This window comes from Lathamus discolor, chromosome 8 (assembly GCF_037157495.1).
Source record: "Lathamus discolor isolate bLatDis1 chromosome 8, bLatDis1.hap1, whole genome shotgun sequence".
Lineage (NCBI taxonomy): Eukaryota > Metazoa > Chordata > Aves > Psittaciformes > Psittacidae > Lathamus > Lathamus discolor.
In genome coordinates, this window is record NC_088891.1 from 8,205,922 (window position 1) to 8,222,956 (window position 17,035).

A 17,035-nucleotide genomic window follows, 5' to 3' on the forward strand; every position below is an offset into this window, starting at 1 on the left:
GGGATAAAAAGAGGATGCAAAATCTCCCCTCTCAGTAGCCAGCTATAACCAGAGTCACCTGTCTCTCCTTGCATCCTGGCCATGAGCATTACACTGGCTATGGGGAAGAAGCCAAGATCCTTTCTGTCTCTTTTTCCCCCATTTGCATTCCCTTCGAGGCAAGAGCCACATCCGAGCAGGCTATTTTTGTGCCAGCAGTTGTTCCCTTCTCAAAATTGCCTTGACAATGCCTATGCCACCCATTCCTGTCCTCCTGAGAGCAGCTGCTAAGCTGAGGTTCGCGCTCATCCTCCATTAGCCACAGGAAAAGAAAAAGACCCAGAAAGGTTTTATATTCTCAGTCCAGACCGGATTCAGCCTCTGACTCAGCCTTTCCCCAGGTTTGGATTGTTTCCTGCTCCAGGGAGATGGGCTGCAGGGAGAATGCTTCTGTCTCTCCCTCCCTGTCCCCACCACCCCCTGTTGCTGCCTGTCAGGCCTTTATCCTCATTGAGATGCAAGGCTGGCCGCTGCGGCCATCCGCTGAGCCGTCTGCTCCTGACGGCACCTTCCCCTCCTTCCCCCCCCCCTCCCGGGGCTGCCTGTGGAGCCATTCTTCAGCCTCTGCATTTCACAACAGCTCAAAGGCAGATGCATCAATCCTTTCAGGGGATGGGGACGTGAGGAGAATGGCAAGGAGCCTGCAGGCAGGTGCTGGTAGGTTCCCAGCCATCTCACAAGCCTTGTCCCCCTCTCTTTTCCCCCACTGGCTCGTGCCTGAGGCTTGGACTGAAGCACTGGGGCAGGGATGGGGAAGGGAAGAAGATGCGGAGGAAAAGCGCTGCTGGGGTATGCTGACCCCATAGGCGTGCTCAGCCGGGATGCAGGCACTCTCCCAGCCTCCCCTCCATGAGGGGAGCAGGGATGTAATCCTGTCTGCTGAAGATTTACACCAGGGACTGGTGCAGAGGGCTGAGGAAGGGGGCACAACCTCATGGCCACTAACAGAAGAGTGAGGAGAAAAAGGAGGGGTAGGAACAGCGGTTGTCCCCCCTGCACTGAGCGCCCTGTCTCGCACACTGAAATGGGTTGGGGATGATTCAGGACCGGGTCTCCAGGACCTCCCTCCCGACTCCCTGGCGCAGCCGTTTTGGTCCCGCTGCTCTCCCAAGCCCTGGCAGCAGCCGGCATGGGGAGGGAGGGTCGGGGTCAGGCCGGCTCGTGGTCTGTTGGAGGGCAGCTGGCTCCCGGTGCGTGTTTTACCCGTAGGTGCCACAATCCTTTGACTGTGTGTTCAAAAGCCTTGAGTCTATACACTTAAGAATCAGCAAATTAGAAAAATTGTCCTGAAATGTTGGGAGGGAGGAAAAAAAGGCAGGAAGGCAGAGAGGCATGGGGAAAGGAGGGAGGGTGTGACAGGGAGGGAGGGAAGGGCTTGGTAAAAGAGAGTTCATCCAGGGTCACTGCCCTGGCTTTGTGCCCATCACCTGCGGGCTGGGAAGGAGGGAGAGAGGGAAGCAAGGACGAAAAGGGAGGACTGATTTCACACATTCAGTGCATATCATACAACCAGGGCAAGGCTTTCCTCCCAGGGCTCCTACCCTGGATGGCATCGCTGCCGTAGCCAGTCTAAAGCCCTGCCCAGCAGCCCGAACCATACTCACAGCAGGGTTACAACCCACTGACTGCTTCATTGCTCGGGGGAAAGATACCTTCTCCTTCCTTTCTCTCCTTTTTTTTGTTTTGTTTGTTTTTTTTAATTATATATCTTTTTAAGTACTTTTTTCTCCTTTTTTTTTCTTTTTTTTTTTAAAGTCTTACATTTTTCTGTAACAGCAGCTTCTTTCTGTATTGGTGTGGAAGTTATATATAGAGAGATATCTATAAATATATATAAGCCAAACTGCCTTACAGGTTGTTGTTTTGTGGGATTTTTGTTGGTTTGCTTTCTGTTTTGTTTTGTTTTCAGTGTTGTATGTGTAGCAGGCACTTGAGTTTATATGAAGATGTTTGCTTGGGAGCTGAGGGGCAAGGGATTTGGGGAGGGGGAAAAGGAAGGAAGGACGGAAGGAAGGAGCAAGGACTTCTGACAAGTGGCCACTGCTAGCCAAGGATGTCCAGGTAGATTGGTGTGGCCTTGCCCAGAGCATGAAGGATCTTGTAGATCTCCTTGATGTTGAGCCGTTGCTGAGGTTCTCTCTGCCAGCAGCCCAACATGATGTCGTAAACCTCCTTGGGGCAGACTCGAGGCCTTTCCAGAACTCGACCTTGGGTAATGCACTCAATGACCTATAAGAAGGAAAGAAAAGAGATGCTGAACACCATTTGGGTGGCTTTTGGGCAATGTCATGTCCCAGCTACTTCTTGGCTGATGTGGTATCATGTAGTGAATAGGACCCCTGAGAAGCCAAGAGGTCTGCAGATCCTCAGTGCTCACCTGTTTGTGAGTTGTTCAAGTTAATTTTGCAGTGAGAAGTTTGTCTCCAGCTGCAGTTTTGCAGTTCCCCAAAACCTTCCCTATTTGATGCCTACCCACCTCAATGCACTCTCCAAACAGGTCACAGGCAAATGAAATTAAGTTTCAATTTATTATATCAGTTTTTCCTGCTAAGCAAAGAAGGAAAAAAAAGCTTTTAAATCCCCAAACTAAAGTAACATTTTGTAGAGCTGAAATGGTATTTTTCTTCCCTGAAAATCAAGAGACCTTTCCATTGCAAAACCCAGGAGAGTTCTACAAAGGAGAGTTCAGAGCATCTTTTTCTACCTCCATCTCTTTGCTTCATTTTAACATAGAAAAGCAGCTAAAAGAATGAAATTTCATCTTAAATCTTATGTGTGATGGAGGAAAATAAATCTGCAGTGCTAAAACCATGCTCTGGGTCAGGTTGGTGCTGCTAATGAGAGAAATGTGAGCTCTTGGATAGCACTGAAGTCTCTGAGGAAGGATGCCATTGGAATGGACTCCCCTAAGTTTCTGTTTATGTTTTGTTCAGTGGAGGAACGGACGTAAAGGGGAGGGAGCTATGATTTGTCAGAGAGCTGCTATTACCATTCTGGCCTCCTTGGTTGGAGTTGATGAGTCCCAGCATTGCAGTGTGCAAAGTGACCTGCCATGCTCTGCAGATAAACACAGGTCCCAAGCAGTGTGTTGAGGGAAGCCGCCCAGCAAGAGGTGTTTGGAATTTATCATTTATGAATAGTAATGGACCTGCCACACAGCTCAACAGATACTTATCGCATTGCTGTTTGAATATAAATACAGAGGGGAGAGATTAGGACCTGCTGAAAGCGGGCGAGGAAGACACAGCATGCAGAGAAGCCTGTGTTGCCATGAAGCTGGTGGCAGCAGTGACTTGGAGGAAGAGATGAGTTATGGTTTCTGACAGGACATCCTTAACATGCATAGGAGCCCAGTGGTGGGCCCTTTCTCTCCATGGCAAAGAAAGGACATAGACAGAAGCTGAGGGACTGGCTGAAGCTTTCAGACAAAGTGATGCCCTGCCTCATTCCTCTGTTCAGGCAGGGTCTCTTCCAGCCTTGAAAAAACCTGCTAAAAATGTTCTTGGGACTATAAGGCCATGTGAGTAGCATCTCAGCCTTGCTAATGTCCACAGCAGCAGTGATGCTTGACCAGCCTGGTCATTGCTCACAGTCCTGTCCTGGTAGCCTGGAGCTTGGCACAGACCCAGTTAACCTGAGTCCTTAGTTCTCAGAAAGAAGTGAAACCAGCAAAAGGAAAAGGAAGAACAAGACTTTTCCCCAGGGTTCTGTGCAGATCTTAACCAGCCTATATCCCTCAAGGTTAAGGGTGACCGTTCTCAGTCCTATTGCCCTGCAAAGGAAACTGAGGCAGAAAGCATGGGGGTAGCTGAGCTGTCATATTCCAGCATACCTATCACCCATGTACAAGCTACATGTGCTTGTTTGTGTGTGTTTGTATTTACCCTCCTAGGGAAACGCAAGAGCGGCTCATTAAATAGCATGACAAATAACTTCTGTCGCTGTCGATTCCACTGTTTGTGTCTCTAAAATGTTTGCGTGTGCTACTTTGGGATATACAGTCAGGCCCCATTGAGCACACGAATGGGCAAGTATTAGAGCTGTAAAGCAACACCTTGGATTTGCCATCTCTGCAACTCACTTAATTAAGGGATCTATAGCCAGAAAGCAGAAAATGCACATTTCTCATTACAAAAGGTGGAATTTCTGAAATCCATTAGATACACAGTAGGATAAAAATGTGCGAGGTTCCCACACACTGCTATGTAATGTAGCTTGTTCCTCTCTATAATACCCCCTGCTATTCTGAGCAAAAATCTTCCAATGCATTTCTGCTGATGTGCCTCAAACCTCTGCTCTGACACCCTGCTAATCCCAGCCAGCCTTCCGTCAACATTTTTACAGTGCAGCCCTATACCGATGGGCTGCAACTTTTGCTATTCAGAGAAATAACAGGGACAAAACAGGTCCTCGAGTTCCACCTTTAGTGAGCTGGAATAGATACATATAATAGATAATGTAATAGATATCCCCATGGCAAAAAGCCCCACAGCAGCATGCCATATATAAGAGGCTTTAAACACTTTCTCACAAACTGGAGACTAGTGAAAGCGTCAGCTGTAAAGGAAATTCAGGGCATGACAATAACTTTGATCCCAGTAATCTGGGTAACCCCAGTTCTGGCATCACCCAAAGAGTTTATCAGATGTGGCTGTTGTGGAGGTATGTCAGGAACTTAGAAGGGAGAGACTGAGGATGAGCCAGTATATGGCTTTGGCAGGGCTTTTTCTTTCATGCCTCAGTTTACCCATCTCTTAAATGGAGATAATAACATTTCTGCCATGGCTTCACCATGGAGGGAACCACCCCAGACTGGTTTACAAGCAATCTAGAAAGGAGAGATGATAACAAGTAGTTTCCAGCTGAGGTATCTCAGCACTGTTGTACCTCTGTGTTTGAGAGCTGAAACCAGGGCTGCTTCCCATATGTGAAGATCTCCCAGAGGATCACCCCGAAGCTCCAAACGTCACTCTCTGTTGTGAACTTCCTGTACATGATGCTCTCGGGAGGCATCCAGCGGATAGGCAGCATGGTGTGTCCTCCAACCTGGGTGAGGGCAAAGGCACAAGGAAATCTGAGTGATGAGAGCTCTGAGGAAGGGGTCAGCCCTAACATGATGTGGTGACAAACTCAGGGTCTCCCTGTGAGCTCCATCAACAAAGAGCTGTTAAAAGATGCTGGGCTGGCTACTGCCTCCCCGACCGCCCATGGGCTCACCCACCGATCCCACCTGGTTAACATGATGGATAGGGAGGGAAGTGTATCAAGATAAATGACGTCCTCTCCTCCCAAAATGGGCTTGTAAAGAAATCATACGACAAAACGCCAACAGCCTGCTCCAACCCCAAAGTCTGATGAACCCAGAGGCAAGACAAGAAACAAGTATTGCACTGAGTATTGCAGGGCCTCTGAAGCACCCACCAGAAACACAGATTGAGGCTTGTTCCTCTTTAGTAAGGTTTTCTACAAGCCATGCACAGGCATCTGCACATCACCTAATGGCGTTAAAGATTTTGTGCTCATAAAACTGTGCTACAAGCCCTTCCAAAGAGTGCTTTGAATATGTAAGTGACTGCAGGACCACACTGCAAAAAGGCGGTCTGTTTGTAAAGAATAGGCTCTTCTAGGCAGGTATATGCCAAGCATATAATGGAGGAAGGAAAGCCAGCCCCTTTGGAGAGTTTGGAAGTGGAAAAGCCTGAGGGGAAAGTCCCATTTGGATATGCCAAGCTAGGGAAAGCCACTTTCTTAGGCAAGATCTACCTTTCCCTAGGGCATATGAATCCAGCAGGTATACAGCAGGTTTGCAGGACACATGCAGACAGTTTCAAAGCAGATGGATTTACCTTTGGGTTCACTAGAGATGTCTAAACAAGTGGCTCTGAGCAGGACAAGTTTTTCTCTGTTCTGTCCTTCTACATAAGAAGCACCATCTGTGAGGAAATAGCTAATTGATAAGACCAGCCGGTGCTGGAAGCAGGATGGCTGCAAGTCTCCAGCACTCGCTTCTGCTGGGGGCAAAGTGTCTGAGGGTTTACTGGTGATGAGAAAAAGCACTTTTGTGGCACTGCTTGGAAGGCGGCTTGTCTCATTATGGACACCAAAACAGCAAGTGCTAGTAAGTCTGTAGCACCGCAACGGAATCAAACAGGCTGAAATCTCTCCAGTCCTATGAGGGATGAGGGGAGAAGGTATCTGATATTTAGGTTTCCACCATGTGTAGCTATTGAAAATAACAAGACTTTTTCTTGTACAAACAGAAGCTCTCCGCTGAGCTGCCAGTTTTCCCAAGCTGCCACAGGTTTCTTTGCCTGATTAAAGCAGAACTAGTGTAGGGAAGGGTCAGTACAGAGACACTGAAAGCAAGAGGGGAGGTGTGTTGGAACAGGGTGTGAAATGGGTATGATGCTTTGCAGGCTTTCTGCACAGTGGGTGGGAGTCAGACTTCGCTGGGGTTTGACAGAATTTGGACCCAGGTTTGCAATGTTGTCCTTGGAGGTCTGCAGAACAGCCCTTTTTCTATCTCCGAAACTCACCTTCCCTCAAAAGCAAGAAGGAGTTTTAAAAGTCTCAGGAACATCTTTGTTTCCTGAGTGCTTACAGCTAGGATGCATGAAGATAAAAAGCTCATTGCAGCTCTACACCTCGTGTTTAAAGACGGCTTGGTGGTGTGTTCTCAGCTTGCTGCTCTGAACTCCCAAGAATGTTCTCCCATAATGAAAATGGAAATATGCTTTTCTCTCTTTGTTCCTTTGAAATCCCGGCTGTTATTTTAGCTCTTCCGTGCGTTCCCGGCTTTACAAGTTGTTTTCCCTTCTTGTGGAGGGCTTTGAGGAAATGTTATCAACAGATCAGGACATCCATCAAACCTGATTGTCGCAAAAACTGTTTTGTTCTAATGCTTATTTTATTCTCCTTTAAGTTTTCCAGCAACCTCAAAATAATTACTAACAAAGCTCTCTACATTTGCAGTATCCTGAATCTTGCAGGATCATTTGAAATTACAGGCAGTACAATGTACTGAGCACAGTTAACTCCCTTTTGAACAGGTCTTACAGCTGTTTGGAACCTATGAACCAGGTCTCCTCAGCTCACATAAACAGTATGACAGCAGCATTCTTTGAATGGGATGGCCCTGATTTACACCACTTGAGGGTGTGGCGCTGAAAGCAGAGCTGAGAAACCAGTCCCATCTCGGTTCTAATAACTTAAAGTTGAGGTCTTTGGTCTCCTCTAGACACATCCTGGTGAAGAACTGCCAGTAAAGTGACATCCACAGTCAACAGTTCTCCCAGTGACGTGATGACAGCCCTGGCTTAGCTCATATGGTGGAGTCCAAGGACTACCAAAGCATTTCTCTCAAGCCTGTATGCCATGTGGGACATTTCTTTTACTGGAAGTTAATCTGGTAATAAGTAATAATCAAATTAATTGGGGGAAAAAAATACAAACACAAAAATAAACCCAAGCGCTTCCGCGAAATGTCTGGATCCCAAAATATGTCTCAGCTGTGCTCACAGTTATTCTTTGCAGAGGTATTTTTTGCATCTCAAATAGGGTGCCACATTTTTGAGCACAAATGTTAAGTCAAGTCTTGCACTTACCAACTAGCTATAAGCAAAACAGGCATCAATTAAACTGTACCATAAAACCACTCCAGTGTCTAGCCTAGCACATAAGGCTGACTGTTACATTTTAAAGCATTGTCTTTGGCTATCCCTTATTGCTTCCCTTGCAAACTGATTAGGATTAAAATTCCCGTTTCACAGATGAGGAAACAGATGCAGGAAGGCAAGGAAAGGCCCTGCTCTGAAGCTGTACAGTGAGTGAACACTAAGTCAAGTCTTCCTGGTCTGCAGTGAGCCATTCACTGTTATTTGCTGATGTAACAAAATGATTTAGAGCTGAGCACAGAGGGATTGTGCTACTGATGCCATAGGAAGCAGAGTGTGTCCAGGGTGATGGAAATCCTTTGCACAACATGTAGTGGCTATGAGCTGGGTTATGCCACTGTAGACTTGCACGTGATTCCCACAGATACATACTTCTTTTACAGGACCAGCTATTTGCCAGAAATATAAAAGCAAAATGATGCTATTAAATCAGGCTGAAAAAAGGATTCTGTGTTTTATTTTTTAAAGCCAGTTTGCATGGCACATCTTTGGTGGAAGCAACCGCTACCATGCCTTTAGAGAGAAGCATTGTTTTTGTTTCAGTCAAACCTGTTTGCTGAGAGCTGGGCCTGGCAGGGTTCACAAATAAGTGACCATGCAGGACTGATGCTCATCAGGAGCGTGCTACTTCTGAGTCTTTTCTAAACCAGTCATGTCATCTTCCTATCCCATCTTCCTGCATTTCCCTTGGGAGCCAGGGATGGGGGAGCCTAGCCATCATGCAGCTTCATCTTCTGAAGGCCCCTAAGAGCAATATGTCCTCAAACAGTGGCATTGCAACATCCACAACCTGGAAGAGGGATGTGCTTTCAAGCAAATAAGGCAAGTAAATCCTCTTCTGTTCTTCTCTATAAATCCTATGATGCTCCCAAGCTAACCTTTTCTCCTTGTTATTTTAAACACTTCACAGACCTGCAGACTGGCCTCTTTATCCCATTGCCATGGCTGTCTAGCTTTGCTTGACGTTTTTAGTTCTCTAACTTCCTCTCCCTAGATCAAATCCCTGTGCCCACATTGACATGTTATTCCCACTGCTTTGCTCTTTCAGTTTGCAGTGCTATCCTGGTAATTGGTAGAGGAATCAGTGCATATCCTCTTAGCAGCCAAAGTTTCTTCTGTCTCGGTTTCAAGTGTCACCCGTAGTATCACCTACTCATTGCTATTCTTTTCTAATGGATACTCCCATGTGCATGACCTGGTCTACAGCCGCATGGTTCTGATACTCCAGGGTACCTGGCCCCTGCTCTGCAGCCTCATTACACATCCAAGCCTGTAGACCTGCAAGATAACCAGCTACCCCCTATAAGCAGCTTATTGCTGTATTAGCTATGACCCTTGGGGAGCTGGGGGAGGTTTGTGAAAGGCCAGCATTAATGGCCATTAGGGAGAGACATAATTACTTAATGCTAGTACAGCACTTTGAAGATGTAAAGCTATATAAGTGCTATGTATAAGTAGTATTATAAGGCTTGAGGTTTGACTGCTACCAAGGAAAGCTGGTGCCTGGGGAAACAGTTCTCCTTGTCCCAGCTTTCTGAATGATATCCAGCTGATTAGGAAGGGAAATATGACATGTTATCCCCAATGAGTCTGACAGTACAGCAGCAGGCAGTGGAGCAGCAGTGTTCAGTGAAGACTGTGCAATATATCTACGGTTTGGGCCACTAACAAAGGTACTATGGAAAACAAAAGTGAAGGGCTGAAAAACCCTCATGAGAACTTTGGACTGGTGGGAATTCAGATGCTAACCCTTTAAAGGCAGCTCTTGGTGGGCAGCCCTGTTTTCCCCCTCCCAGCTCATATCCAAGCACCAGGGCTTCAGCCCAAACCAGCATTTAGGGGGGAGCTACTAAACCATCCACTCCATGCTCCTAGCTGCATGTTGCTTCATGGATCTCAGATAAGAAAAGAGTTTGCTCTTGGTCATACTCTTACACTGTGTTTTATTTTCCTTTTCGTGCAGTTTCTTTCCCCATTTCAAAATAAAATAAAAACCAAATCAGTGCTTTTGTTTTCCAAGGTCATTTGACAGCTTTCTCCCCATTCCTGGCAATACTTCAGGGAGGCTCTGCTCTTGCCTTAGGAAAATCACAAGAACCAATGTAGGTGTCTTCATATGATACAGCATTATTTGAACTTTCCTTCTAGGTGCAGGAAGCTGAGACGTTTGAGTCTGTAAGGAATCATGTACTGGTATTAGAGACCTTGGCAGTTTCTCTCCAGGAAAATCCACCTAACACTCAGTCCACTCAACCTAGTGATAAGACACACATTGTACAATTGCTGTCTCTGTTCCTGCTGCTGCAGGTAGGGATAACTTGGGATCTTCTCTAATTGCAGACCTGGCTGTCATCCCAGGCTGTGCTGCCCCAGAACATATGTCCTTTAGTCCTCAGCTCTAGGAGCTGGCTGATCCCTGGAAGATGCTTAGCTCTGAACCTTCCCCAGCAGCCAGATGTATGTCCCCATCAGGACACACTGATTCCTGCTGCAGGCAGGATGTGTTACACAGCAGTTCTGGGCATCATTCTGGTCTGAGAGAACCCAAGGGCAAGAATAAAAGCAATGCAAGCAAGAAAGCTGGAAAAGCTTCTCTGTTTGGCTAAGATGAGCTCTTGGAGAAAAACAAACAACAAACAAAACTGCTGCGGATCAAGTTTGACAGATAAGGTCGGGGCACGAGAGGGTGGCTGCTCAGGGGCAGAGCAAAAGGCAGCATGTGCTCATGGCTGGGAATCCAGGAGGAGACACCCCTTCCCCACCTTCAGTGCAGGATTCAGCAGCACTGAGACCTTTCCCTATCAGATGTGCCTGTATTTCACCTGTGTGAGTCCTGACAGACTCCTGGGCACCTTTTGCAGAGCAGAGGGATTAACTTTGACGTGCCAGACAGGGCTGAGCTTTGCTGAGCCCCAGCTGTCCCACACTTCATAGTTTTAGCTGTCACCTTACTAGGCTCTTAAGTACCCGAGCTGTTTGCCTCAGAGGTAGCTGAATTTAACTGCAAGTTGTGACTGGATGCTATTCCCAAGTACTTTATCTGTAACTTCTTTATAGCTTATCCAGAAAGAAAGGTGCTACCTACATCAGAGATTGCACCACTGCTGGGATTACCCTGGCATCAAAAAATCCCCAAGGTGTTCTCTTAACTGAAAGGTATCATGCATTATGGCTGTACCAGCCCCCAGGCTGATCCTCTTCTAAGTGATTCAAAAGCCGTCACCACAAACTCTTGGCATAGCCCTGTCCTTGCCTTCAGGTCTTCTGCCTCTGCTGTTGCTGCTGTCAAAGCCAGGGCTGAACATGAGCTTAAAAAGAGTCAGCAAACCACAAAAAGCTTCTGCCAAACATTTCAGCTTACTTGAGTTATTGTGTCCTCACCATGCAGCACTCCATGTGCATAAACTCTGCTTTCTGGGAATAGCAGATATGATCCTCTCCTAACCTTCACTTTCTACAGCAACCACCTCTTCCATTTCAGGCTCTGGCAGTGCTGCAACATGGGGCTTGCTGCCCGCTCCCCTGCGTGCTGTGACTGAAGGCATCTCACAGCAATTTGCAAGGGAGCATAGAGGGGTTTTACAGATACACAAAACACACAGAGCAACCTGTAGCTGTTTCTCCTACTTGCATGCAGCTGTGCTGGGTATCCAGCCTTGCTCAAATCTGGGGAGATGCCAGTTACCAGCTGCCAGAGGGGAATGGGTTGGACTTACCCAGAGAGAGAATGGGGAAATGAACCAAATGTCCTTGTCATGAAGTGATGTAAGGAGCCAGATGGACTTGCGCAGGAGCAGGAATGGCTGACCAGGCAGGGTTAATGTGAAACTGAGAAAGGGGTGAACCCTTCCTGCTGTTTGGCAAGGGACTGTTTGTTCCCCCCAGATGCACACACCGTGTTTAAACATGAGTCTAAAAATAAAGCCTGCCATTGACATTGTTTTTCCTTACTTCATTTAACAACCTACTTGCTTTATGACCTGTAATCCTGAATGGCCGTGTAATTCGCAAGCAGGGACAGGAGCCCTTCTCCCCCTTTCCCTCTTCCCTGCTCCACTGAGTGTGTTTTAATCCCACGGTTTTCAGCATTCCTAATGAGCCATTAACAAGCTGTCAATTACTTATGCAAATAAGGGGGGGCAGACACGGAGGGGTGGCTGCAGCTAGAGGTAAATTCTGCTACCTCAAACCGGCCTGAGATAAATTACTGCTGCTCTAAGAGCTGCCTGTACCCAAGAGTCCTCTCAGTTATATTATCTGCCATCTAGAAATGCCAGAGGTAATGCAGAGGATGCTTAAGAAAAGGGAAACAGAGGAGTAATCGTACATATATTTTTAATCATGTTTGCCAATAATGTATTTGGTGTGCTGCTTACCACAGATCACCTCTCTTCTTCCCAGAACTGAAAGCAGCAGCACCCACTGCTAGGAAGGGGCTGCACAACCAGCCTGCAGAGGAACAAAGGCCATTTTCCCTTTTTTTTATATGAGAAGATGCTCCAAAATCCATGACTTCCAACAGCAGGACAGAAACTGTGAGAAAGCCCAGCCATTCAGCTGGGGAGGTGTGGGAGCGGAGCAGCTGTAGTTTGCAAAGCACCCAGTAAAGAGGGTGCTTTACTAGGTCTTATCAGGTCCTAAAGCCCTGTGCTAACAGTTTCTGATAGAGCCTTCACAGATAGGGAGGTGACCAGCTTCCTGATCCCATGGGCCACCTACTGAAAGCTTCTTGTGGTCCAGAACAACAGGACCTAGAACTAGGATCTCAGACAACAGAGTAAAGTGGTATCACTGGGGATGGATTTAGTAGTGGGAGACCCAGCAGCTTCCTAGTCCCACTGCTAGGCTGTGTGTTGGCACTGGGAAACTGTGCATGCAGATGGTGGCTTCTGTGGTCTTCCGTACCACAGCCACAACATGGTCACCACATCTGGGCTGTTCAAAAGCAAAAACTAAGCCACCTTTCTCCTAGTCACTGCCCAGGTTACAGCAGAGGCTGGGAAGACCCTTAAACCTATTCAAACTGCAGCCATCAGATGGTTTGTCAGTGACAGTATGGATTTACCAAGTTGTCTCCAGGCTGGAGACCCTTGCACCACAGGTTTTTAGGACAGGCCTGCTCGGAGACCTGCAATATCCATGAAGCAGCACGGCTGTCAGCTGGTTCCAACTTCAAAGGGGATCTGTCGTCTGCAAACACTGCATGTGTCAGCAGAAATTGCCCATGACTGATCTGCATTATCATTTTGCAGTGAGCTGGTAATACTACAAGAAGCGTTTAATAGCTCAAAAGCTAATCAGATAGAGGCGAAGTTAAACCATCATGATGCAAGTAACCCGTCGATCAGGATTCTGCTTTTTTGGTGACACAGAGAATGAAAATCAGCTCGGTTGCTGGCTTCAGAAAGTCAGAAGGAGCTTTGCCTAATAAATCTTAACCTAGTGATGTAAAAGCAAAATCTCAAAACGGCCTGAGAAATGCAGCTTAGGAAATAAGACCAATAAAGCACTTGCATGTGTGATCACTCTATGCTAAATGCTTTCAAATTGGTATCTCATAATCTCCCCTTCCGTCGTCCCTCTCTCTAAGTCCTGACAGTGACTCCCCTCTGGGTAACCACTAACATTCCATCTTTGTCTGCAGCCAGAGCCATCTCTGACTGACGGCTATACATGATTTAGATAAGGCTCCATTACTTAGCTTCTGGATGCTGTATAATCAGTTCAATTGCCTTGGCATTAATCATAATAATATTCAAAATTCATTAGGCTAAATTGTTTGGAAATCTATTTCTTGTTAATGTCAGATTCACTGAGCATAGGCCTGGCAGCATACAGACAGATATTTAGAACAATGCAGCCTATGGGAACTCCATATAGAATCATAGAATCAACTAGGTTGGAAAAGATCTTTCAGATCATCAAGCTCAACCTTTACCCCAGCACTGCCATGGCCACCACTAAACCACGTTACTAAGGGCATCATCTACATGGTTTTTAACACTTCCAGGGATGGTGATTCCACCACTTCCCCAGGAAGCCCGTTCCAACGTCTTTTCCTAACAACCAGTCTAAATTCTTCCTAGGATAGCAGTCCCTTTCTTTATGTGGCATAAAGAATCCCGCCTGGTTTGTCATTTGTGAATGTTGTTAAGTAGCAGAGCAACGCTGTGAGCATGCTGCCTGTTGGTTGATCAAGGGGCATCTAAAGGAATACATAGCTGAGCATGGAGTTTTTAAAGGGGAAGGTTAGTTGCTCAGATCTGCACCCACAAATCATAGCAACATCTTTTGTGTCGAAAACTGGGCAGTTAACCCAGAGACTTTTATGCGCAATCATGGTATGGAAGTACAAAAATCAAGTTTGTTTAAAACAGAAATTCCTTGCTTTCCTGGAAACTCACAGTATTTTGGATTAGATGATGGGGCCTTAGTGCTTTAGCAAGGTGAAAAACTTTCAGCAATAAAGTAGCTGGATCATTCCTTCCAGCCAGTTTACTGCAGGCCAATTGAGGACGGTTCCCAGTGGTGCTCTTCCTAATGGTTTATTTGGCCTGTTTAAGCATTTTGGGTGATGGTGCTTTCCTTCAGGTACAAGTTCTCACCCTCCAGTTGAACAGAGGTTTCTCAGCAGGGAAACACCACAGAAATATAGAACAACTTCAGAAGATGCATACACTTTCTCTCCTAATGAAGGCAGTGCAGGCACAGATGGCATCTCACACAAACACATTGCAAGCCGAGTTGAAATAAAGAGCTCATCATCAGAGGCTGCAGTGTCACACCTACTAATGATGTGATTAAACTCATCAATGCTGGTGGGAAAGCTGTGCCAGCTCTGGTACAGCTGAGTGGAGAGCTATATTTCACAGCACAGGCAAACCCCAACCTGCCCCTGTGCTTCCATGAGTTAGGCCACTGTAGAGATATGTTGAATATATGATGCTGATGGCTAAACTTCCTAAGACATAAATAGGGCAGGTTTCACAGGACATGCCCTTCCCATGCCTATCTGAAGCATCTCTGTTTAACAGTGGTGTGGCACACACAGGAGAATCTGGGGTTTTGCTGCAAAGCAAGCAAAATTTAAAGGAATCAAGCATTGCATCCTCTTCTACTCTATTTTTCCACCTGAGACTCCATGTGCATTGAAGTTTCCTCTATTCTTTATCAAGTTTCCCAAATGCCCTTGAGAAGGACAGAGCGGCTGGAGTCCCATCCATTCCAACCACTGTATTAAAATTCTTCCTCCCTACTTCATCTAGCCAGGAGCGTAAATAAACGAGCAAACCCACAAACACAGGAACCTGGTTGGTTCCCAGATGCCATTAGAGCCCTCGAGCACTAAGTGGCCCTCACAGATATCACTAGATGCATTCTGCTCCCCTTCCTGCAGCCAGACGTTCTACCCCGGTGAGCCCCACTGGGACCATTTCACAAACCCAGCACCCAGAAGGACACTTCTGACTGGTTTTGCTTGTAAGATAGGACTGCTTTAGATTAGATAGTCAGCTCCTCAAATAAACAGTGTGAGTTTTCCTAGCGGAGTCTCTAGCCACCAGCTCTCCATTAAGGTTAGCCACAAGAGGAAGGACGGAAGGAGAAAGTGAGTCTAAAGAAACCGCTAATGTTCTGCAGTGTCTGATAGGATGAATGACCCCTGCAGACATATGCTGAGCAGACAGGACAGTTCTCAATTATGTCATTGCCGGAGCATTTACTTCAAGGGGAAACGTGACTACAAATGCTAGGGTTAAAGCCTTGGCTGGTTTCACTGCTTCTGGATGAGCCTCTCTAGGTGTGTGTATGCAGCATGCACAGGCAATGACACGCATGTCTGCATATGAAACAGCTCTACAGCCCAAAGAGTAGAGCTGAACAAAAACCTGATTAAATTTCATTCTGCCCTTTTTTCTTTGTGAGAGATGGACCTAAAGGATTTGCTAAGGTATTGATGGGTGCCAATCCATATATCCCAGTGGGCAACCCACAGCCTCCCTCAGGAAATCACAAGCAAATCTTGCTTACATGATGGAAATTTCCTGCTTGCCACACTGATTTTCCCCAGCCTCATCCTTACTGCTTTATCCCTGTGCTAACTTCCATATGCTTCTCTCAATGTTTTCTAACCTTCAAGCTCACAACTTTGCAAATATTTGCAATCAGGTAGCACATCTCCCCACACTGATCATTCTTTAGACAAACTATTTACATACAGCTCTTTCTATCCTCAGCAATCAATTGCTTCACACTGTCTTTGTTTCCGCTGTATCTCTCCAGAAGCTGTCGACCTTATGGATATTCTTTGTGGGGCTGAGTCAGAGACATGTGCCTGTGTAATAGCAGAGTATTTAAAACAATGATTGCTGTAGAGGCACCCACTTTACTCTTTGACTTGGATTCTCTACATGAAGGGCTTCAGAAGAACACTTGTCTCACTGGCACGCTGCTTGCTGGGGAGCTGCCATCTTGCATGAGACTGTGCTTAGTTGGAAAATGCAACCTGGGCTGGGGAGGGCACAATCTAACTTTACACTTTGCTGTATATTCATCAGAACATCTTGGTGCTTTGTTAGCTACTTGAGAGGTACAATGAGCTGCTACTGGAATTTGTACTTGATAATCAAAGGCATTTATCATAGAATCATAGAATCCTTCAAAATGCTCCACAAGTAGGTATTTTGTTTGGGTACGTGCGAAAAATGGAGGGCAGCAACCGGGAGGAAGAGGCAGGGAGGCAGCAGGCACAGGAGGGGTGGTCCTGCTGCCCAACCCTCATCCTGATCCATGGGGCATCCCTGCTTTGGCATCCCACATGGCCCCATGGACACCATCCAGTGGGTCAGGACCCAGCGGCCCACAGCGCTGTGGCTCAGCAGAGTCCTTCATCAGTAGCAAAGCTCTCCCTGAGGAAGCTCAAAGAGCAGCAGCCTTTGCTGCCATTCAGCTCCCAGCTGCCTGCACACGTAGCTCCCTCAAATCCCTCCTTTCTGTTTTGGCTTTCCTGCATTTGCTAGACAAACTGCTCCGGGTTTTCTCCCTCCCTCTCACTGACAGGTAATGGTGGCTTTGCTGCCCTCTCATTGCACCTCCCCCAGCTTGAACTTTAAACTGTTTAACAGCTTTAAATGCACCTAATGAGGTTTCAGCCTGCACTTTGCTGCCATCCCTCTGCTTCTCTGACACCGGGAAGAAGAGTGGTTTGGAAACCTATCGAGGACTTCCCTGCGTTGGAGGTCTAATTACATGGTTACTGGTGACCTTATAAGTACAGGGTAATCTGCTGTGTAATACCAGGGTAAATTATCCCAGTACTTCTGCCT

At 46.7% G+C, this 17,035-nt stretch overlaps 1 protein-coding gene across 10 annotated transcripts in view; it reads right to left on the bottom strand.

Moving 5' to 3' along the window:
* Nucleotides 1-1,820: 1,820 nt before the first annotated feature.
* Nucleotides 1,821-17,035, bottom strand: part of NTRK3 (neurotrophic receptor tyrosine kinase 3) — a 210,112-nt gene continuing 194,897 nt past the window's right edge. For all 10 annotated transcript variants that reach the window (XM_065688480.1, XM_065688477.1, XM_065688474.1 and 7 more), the window contains 2 exons: nucleotides 4,927-5,085; nucleotides 1,821-2,268 (listed from right to left, as the gene is read on the bottom strand). In XM_065688480.1, coding sequence (XP_065544552.1) covers nucleotides 2,083-2,268; nucleotides 4,927-5,085 — 345 coding nt within the window. In that variant the 3' untranslated portion in view covers nucleotides 1,821-2,082. The remainder of the gene's footprint in view (nucleotides 2,269-4,926; nucleotides 5,086-17,035) is intronic.